At 37.1% G+C, this 7,363-nt stretch overlaps 1 protein-coding gene across 3 annotated transcripts; it reads left to right on the forward strand.

The window, feature by feature from the left end:
• The first annotated feature begins 87 nt into the window (after positions 1 to 87).
• On the forward strand, positions 88 to 7,133 carry LOC107709188 (adenylate kinase 4, mitochondrial-like). Of its 3 annotated transcripts, XM_016513602.1 has the most exons (7): positions 88 to 221; positions 296 to 354; positions 450 to 608; positions 1,660 to 1,779; positions 2,548 to 2,720; positions 5,774 to 5,892; positions 6,036 to 7,133. In XM_016513602.1, the coding sequence occupies exons 3-7, from the start codon at positions 467 to 469 to the stop codon at positions 6,160 to 6,162; spliced, it is 681 nt and encodes a 226-aa protein (XP_016369088.1). In that variant the 5' UTR covers positions 88 to 221; positions 296 to 354; positions 450 to 466; the 3' UTR covers positions 6,163 to 7,133. The 3 variants fall into 3 exon arrangements, with proteins under 3 accessions (XP_016369088.1, XP_016369086.1, XP_016369087.1); XM_016513600.1 differs by lacking the exon at positions 296 to 354; XM_016513601.1 differs by lacking the exon at positions 296 to 354 and having other exon boundaries at positions 88 to 217.
• The last annotated feature ends 230 nt before the right edge of the window (positions 7,134 to 7,363 follow it).

The following is a 7,363-nucleotide window of genomic DNA, read 5'->3' on the forward strand; positions in this document are numbered from 1 at the left end:
GGCACGTCCCCAGCGTAATCTACGCCCCTGACCAGAGGAGTTTAAAATAGGGCGTTTATGTTTCTCCTCCATTCATTTGCAGAGAGGAGACGCTCATGTCCACATAAAGAGCAGTAGGCGGCGCGTCACCGAAAGGCTGCCCAATTTTAATGAACAGTGACAACGGGCTCCGCTTTCACCGTGGAAATAAGAGTTTAATAGTACAGTATTCTGTTGGGTGGGTAAGTCTGTTTGTTGTTTTTGACCTATAACTTTTAAACTCGCTTCGTTTTGTATGAATTATTCGATGTTGCAGGTCCCCACCCCTCATTCTGCACTGAAGATCTGCTTTAACAGAGCTGTAAAATCTGAATTGTAATGCAAACGCGCACTACGTCGCATATTCTATTAAATAAGTGCATGAGTTGCATGATTTCACATGTAACGCTGGACTCGTTTGTTGTAAACAGGGCAGTTCAGTGAGGAAATGTCCAAGTTATTCCGGGCTGTTATCATGGGTCCACCAGGCTCGGGGAAGGGGACCATATCGGAGAGGATCGCGCACAGTTTCGGCCTTAAACATTTATCCAGTGGAGACTTTGTTCGAGAAAACATCGCTGCGAAAACTGGTGCGTGCTCTTCAAAAATGTGCAAACTTTTAATTTTCCTGGACGCTCGTTAGCTCTGGAAAGCCTGTAGATGCCAACAAATGCTAGATAGGCATCTCGCTAGGTTTTGAGACACCGCCACTGTTAAACAGAAGGGATTCGTTGATCACATGAAGGGGCGTAACCACTGTTGTGGTTTATATGTTAAGATTAGCTGTTTATCGATTCTTTAACTTCAACATTTGGTCCTCCCAATTTGGAATATGTGGTTAGTATAACCTCGGGCGTCATGATGTGTGAGTTCATGTGAGGTAAATGCCTTAAAAAGTTGCCATGCTGGCAAGATGCCACTCCACATTTCTGTTTTATTGCACTGTTGCTATGCCCAACTCCCTTATTAAGACTTCAGCTGGCATTCATACATGTAGATAAAGACAGAGAAATGTTCATGCTAATCAACATATCGCATACTAATTAACACATTGCTTAGAGTAGACTTTTTATTCATGCTCAGTAAAGTTATCATGGTTGGCAAATCCTTTTAGTATACCGCCTTAGGTTAAAAAGAATGTAGCTTTTTTGAGAGAAAATTATGATTTAGGTAACTTTTTGCATTAACACATTTCTTCCCATTTATTTGTGCATTAGACTTTGAAAACCAAAGAAATACACTAAAAATCAATAGTTGTTGCAAATTGTAAAATGTTGTAATTTGTGTAGTGACATTAGGACCTTTATCATATTTTATTATTTGTATGCTTGTAGATAAAATTCTAAATGAAATTATTGGGTGTCAGTGTCTCCAAACTCTCATGTGACTGTTCCGATCTATTATGTGATTAACACTCTAGTTGCTGGTTAAAATCATATGATTAATAATTGATTTGTCTCAGTTAAAGTTTATGTGTGCGTTTTAAATATGAACATAAGTAGAAAAAAATATATTAAAATCTTATTAGCTTGCATTCTTGAAGAAACGTCATAGAAGGCAGCTTATTAAAGATATGTGTAAAGCCATAGGTTTGATGATTAGTGTGGAAGATATGTGTTCCATTCATTGTCTTTTCTGCAGAGGCTGGTGTTCAAGCTAAGACGTATATAAAAAAAGGATTGCTGGTGCCAGACCTTGTCATGACACGTCTTCTGCTGCCTAGATTGGAGGAGATGACCAAATACAGCTGGTTGTTGGATGGTATGGTGGTAAATCCCATTTAATACTTCATCGTTTTGCTATAATATTTGTTTAAGACTTAGCTAAAGCTAAATCTCTTTAGGGGAACTTTGTTAGGGAACTTTCATTTCTTCATTCAACAGAAACTCAAAACAATCTGTAGTGTTTGGAAGTAAGCTAGGAGTATTGAAAATTTCTTGCCTTTTATTGCCTATTTCCATTTTATCAACTGATTACTGATTTGTGAGACCAGAAAGTCAAGCTGTAACAGATGCTAGCTTAGAAAGTCCAAGCTCCTAAAATAGAATGATAGGATATCAAACATTGACTTAAAAAGATGTGCAGCGTGACCTACAAAACAGGTTTAAATATTCTTGCTACATGGAGTAAAACTAGTGTTCCTTTACTGCAGGACTGTAAACATTATAACTGAAACTGCAAAGGCTAATCCTAAAGCTTAATATTGAAGTAGACTAACAAAAAAGTAACTACACTCAGTTATAAATAATGAAAGTAGATCCCCCACTGGCAAGTTTATAATGATACAAAACAGTTTAATACCCTGCACCCAATGAGGATGTAGTATTGCAACACTTGACATTTATGCATAGTTGCGAAACTACATTTTGCAACTAAAGTGGCATTTCAAAATAATATTTATTTATAACCTAAAGCTAATATTGTAAAATGTTATAATCAAATAAGAAAGGAAATGTAATTACGCATGTGAATAATCCATTTGGGCCTGTATTCAAGTATTAGAAGTCATTTTGTGCACTCACCCTCCAGGTTTCCCTCGAACACTAGCTCAGGCTGAAGCCCTGAACAGTGCCTGTGATCTGGATGTAGCCATCAATCTCAACATTCCTTTGGAAACACTGAAGGAAAGGCTGCGACATCGATGGATACATCCACCCAGTGGCAGAGTGTACAACATGTGCTTCAATCCTCCCCGCGTCCAGGTGAACATTTTAGTCTTTCAGCTAACTTTGGCAAGGTTCTCCCAAAGTTACAAAACATTCTTTGAGTAATGTTAACAGAATGTCTATTCAAAGTTATCTGGGTTTTAATAATGTTCTCAAAATGCTAGCATAAAAATGTTATTTATACATTGCTCATGGATCATTTTTTTCCTGAAACGTTTCTAGCTAGGGGTAGTTTTTTGTTTCAGAATGGTCAGAGACCATTCAAAATTAACTTTACCATAATGTTGGCAGAATGATAAAATGGAATGTTTCCTTAACATTCATATAACCAAGAAAAAACCTTTTTAAAACATTTTGAAAAATTAAAATGACAGTGAGCAAAACAATCTAAGAACATATTTTTGGTAACTGGGTATGTAGCAACATTAAAATAGCTAAAAGTTAGTAGGTTTTGAAGGAATAATGAATGTGAAAACAAACCTCCATTCCCTTATATCATTGTTTCTGCAAAAAAAACCTTCATATTATTTAAACTCGTACTACTCATTCCTATTCCTGATTTCTAAGGAGCAAACATTTCTATGCACTGGAAAGATTTGGACAGCAGGGCAGCATCAGAAATACATTGTAAAACCTGGTAACCTGCAACTGTTACCTTACCTAATCTGACTCATGAAAATAGTTTTGTTTGTGTAAATCAATGTATTTAGGCTGATTTACTGATATTAAATAATGCTTTTAACTGGAATAAAACCCATTAATTTTGATGTTACCATTTTTGGTTACATTTTTTTTAGTCTGGATGACTCCCTGGACAGTGTACTTACCACTGAACTAGGCAGTGGATTGAGACACAAAAGTGTGAGCTGTGTGTTCACACCGAGTAACATAGTGAGAATGAAACATAATTTTCTTCAAATGGAAAACAGTAAATGCTTCTGCATAGCAGAATTTAACTTTTACATTTTAAACTACCCTTATAAAACTCATCTACCTTCTTGCATTAGTTCCAGCGTTAAAGACCCCTGAACCAGCTAATAAAGGTCTTTGAAATTACTTCAAAATTACAGCCAGGTGTTTTGAAGCAGGGTTGGATCTAAACTCTGGCCCTCTAGGAGAACTGAACCTCTTGGTAGACCCCTGTTGTACGGGTTTATTACACAAAAACCTTGTGAAAGTTTTTTAGCTGTGTTACACTGCTAGCTGTGTCATCTCTTAAAGGAATAGTTGCACTTAAAGAAATAGTTGACCCAAAAATGAAAATGTGCTCACCCTTAGGCCATCCAAGGTGTAGATGTGTTTCTTCACTGGAAAATATTTGAAAAAATGACATCACTTGCTCAGCAATGGATCCTCTGCAGTGAATGTGTATTGCTGGAATGAGAATTTAAACAGCTGAATAAAACATCACAGTAATCCACAAGTAATCCATGTTTCCACTTCCAGTCCATTAATTAACATCCAGTGAAGTAAAAAGCTGCGTGTTTGTAATAAACAAATTAAGATGTTTTTAATTAACTTCAAACCATTGCTTCAGGGCTAAAATAAAAATATAAATCCTCTATCCATAATATTGCATAAGTATTAAGTCTCGTTTGAATCAGGAGAGAAATATGCACGGGTCAAGCACCTTTTTATAAGTGAAAACAGCCCAAAAAAAAACAGTTCTAACAAATATGTTGGTGGGTGAGAGGACAATGGGGATGATGTTTTTCACTGGAGGAAGCAATATTATGGATTATGGACCGGTATTTTGGCCAGAAGTGACGGTTTAAAGTTAAGTTGCCTTTATGATTTGTTTCTTACAAACATGCACTGCAATTAAGTTAATTACTTGTGGATTATTGTGATGTTTTTATCTGCTGTTTGAACCCTCATTCAGAAAGTGATTCTCTGCTGTGAAATCTCAATGCAGAGAATCCATTGGTTAGCAAGTGATGTAATGCTAAACTTCTCCAAATCTGTTCTGATGAAGACAAACTCATCTACATCTTGGATGGTCTGAGGGTGAGTAAACTTTGAGCAAATTTTCAGTCTTGGGTGAGCTATTCCTTCAACTGCACCCTACTGACATTAAAGGTCCCCTGAAATGCTTAGAAACACGCAGCGTTACTCTATGTGTTGACGTCATTTTAACTGAAACAGGAAGACAGGGCGGGACATATCAAGCTGCCCCGCCCCTTTTTAAAATAGCCAATAGCTAGTTTCGTTTATATCACAGCTTGGGCTAGAGCCGTTCAGAGCCGTTGAGCTCCATAAAGCCGCATTTGACAGGGTATGCCAGCCACAATCTCATCCATATTGCTATAAAATATAGCATTCTGTGTAGAATTCAAATAGCTCCGATACATTTTGTGGTTTGCGCCGACTCGCGCATGTGATCCACTCTGTGCTATCGTGTCTCTGGACCGGAGCAGAGGGTGGTTAGCGTGACACAGCGCGAAACCAGACTTCTTTTTTTCCTCAATGGAAAGCATATTTACACTGTTTGAATCGTTCCCTGTCCCCTATGTAGTGCACTACGTGCCATTCACTGTACAGAAAATATTAATTCTGTGGACAAGTGACCAATTTCAGCCGCGGCTTCAGCGTCTATTTTATAGTGTAGGGGGTGGGCGCTTCGGATTCTAGAGAGCATTTGATTGGACAGAAAGTTTGATGAGAAGCTGAAGTACGATGTGACGTCAAAAAAAATCATTGAGCCGTTTTGGCGGAAGTGACGAACTGCAAGCTTTGAATGCTTATATCTTCTAAATGCAAATTTTGTCACTGTTTTGGAGCACACTGCCTTATAGATAACCTTAAGACTAACATATTGATACTAACACCCAAAAAACGTTAATTTTGTTTTCATGGGGACTTTAAAAAATATTGTCCTATGCGTTTACTATCATTATATCCATCTTTCTTGTAGCTTGTACTATTCTGGGCAGTGTATGAAACTTTGTATTGCTAGCGTAACGTTATTGCCTCCTTATGATAAATCACTTGTTGCATTCCTCATTTGTAAATTGCTTTGGATAAAAGAATAAATGTAAACATACACAATCAAATCATAACAGTTTTGCTAATATCTGTTGTGTTTACAGGGGATAGATGACATCACAGGAGAGCCATTGATTCAACAGGAAGATGACAGACCAGAAGCCCTAGTGGCCAGACTGAGACACTACAAAGATGTTGCCAAACCTGTCATAGACTTTTATAAGTAAGCTCATAACTCGTAGGAATTACCTCACATTTTGAGTCTCACCAAGTCTCAACCAGTGTGCTTGTAATGTTCTTCTGTAACTCTGATTCAAAAACCTCGTTCCCCTGTTTACGAAAAAGCATTGTAATTCTATGTTAAAGGGCTAAAGGCATCCTGTACACATTCTCGGACACAGAGACAGATCAGATCTGGCCGAATATCAGCACACTTCTCAGCACAAAGATCCCCACCATCCAATCAGATGCTCGATGTGCTTCAACTCACTGAGGGAATCCTCTGACAGTCTCAAATCAAAGACAACGGCGTGGCCTCATCTCAGAGGAATAACTAATTGACCACATTTGGTTTCCAAAGATTCCATGCATTTTTATCGTCGCAACTTGTCCATTGGTAGTATAGTATTATTCATTGTGCTAGCTTTGATTATTTCAGTTCCTGAAAAGTTTTCATACATTTGAAGGACTTGTTCTATGCTTTTAGCATTTGCTGGAATCTGGGAATCAGTCGGGGTAAAATTCAACTTATATCTTACAAGTACAAGAGTTCTAAAAGTGTTAATGGTTCCTAGATTTCAACTCAGAGTGCACAAATTTTATATAGACGTGATTAAATCGCATATGAATAATGAAGGGTAGACGCATGTGACCTTGTGTAAGTGAATGAGACACTGAACTGTTCAAGCATTCCAGTGAGATTTAATTATTTCTGAAGGGGCTTTACTTTATATCATCTCTGTCTGTGATGTTTGCCTTTCTTATATATTTCATAGTAGTGTTACAATTCTTCTATATACCATAAAAAATGCTATAATTATTTTTATGTGTTTTACAAGCTCTATAATCCAAATATGCCATGCCTTGGAGAAGTTCAATTTCTTGATCAGCTGAAATCGGCTATTGTGAACACCAGGCCTTATTCTTTGAAATACATTGATAGAATGTTTAACTGTGTTAAAAATCAAACCAATATATGAGTAACACTTTTAGCAAATGGCAATATATAAGTATAATGTGATCAAATAATCCTATACCATATCAGATCTTCTTTAAACACTGCCTTCTTTCGTAAATACTGTTCAGCATTGCATTTTTAAGAGCCATATCTGGGAGAGCCGTTGATAGAAAATAATCTAATGGGGTTAACTGTGACTGTTCAGCCAGAACAACAGTGATGGTTTTGTTTTTTATCCAGAAGATTAAAACACAGACTTGATCAAAAACCACAGATTATATTACAATTAGATTAAAATTTTTGTCCCTGAAACATAAAGAAGCTGAAGGAGTGTTAGGCACACATGACTTTATAGTTATCAGTCTATCTTTATTTCTCTCTGTTTTTCTTTTATTCTTTCTTGCTTCCTGTTCTATCTCCCATGTTCTGTTTCAGTCTATGTCAGTCTTACATACCAGACAATATGGAATGGAGAAAACACTCAAAATATCTCCACACCTTCTTGTTGTGCAATACC

Source organism: Sinocyclocheilus rhinocerous, unplaced genomic scaffold, assembly GCF_001515625.1.
Source record: "Sinocyclocheilus rhinocerous isolate Xijiao unplaced genomic scaffold, SAMN03320098_v1.1 scaffold55, whole genome shotgun sequence".
Taxonomy (NCBI): Eukaryota; Metazoa; Chordata; class Actinopteri; order Cypriniformes; family Cyprinidae; genus Sinocyclocheilus; species Sinocyclocheilus rhinocerous.

Coding starts and splice junctions, on each gene's coding strand:
- LOC107709188 (XM_016513602.1), top strand. CDS start 467: ATGTCCAAGTTATTCCGGGCTGTTATCATGGGTCCACCAGGCTCGGGG. Junction 609..1,659: donor AAACATCGCTGCGAAAACTG/GTGCGTGCTCTT, acceptor TCTTTTCTGCAG/AGGCTGGTGTTCAAGCTAAG. Junction 5,893..6,035: donor CCTGTCATAGACTTTTATAA/GTAAGCTCATAA, acceptor TCTATGTTAAAG/GGCTAAAGGCATCCTGTACA.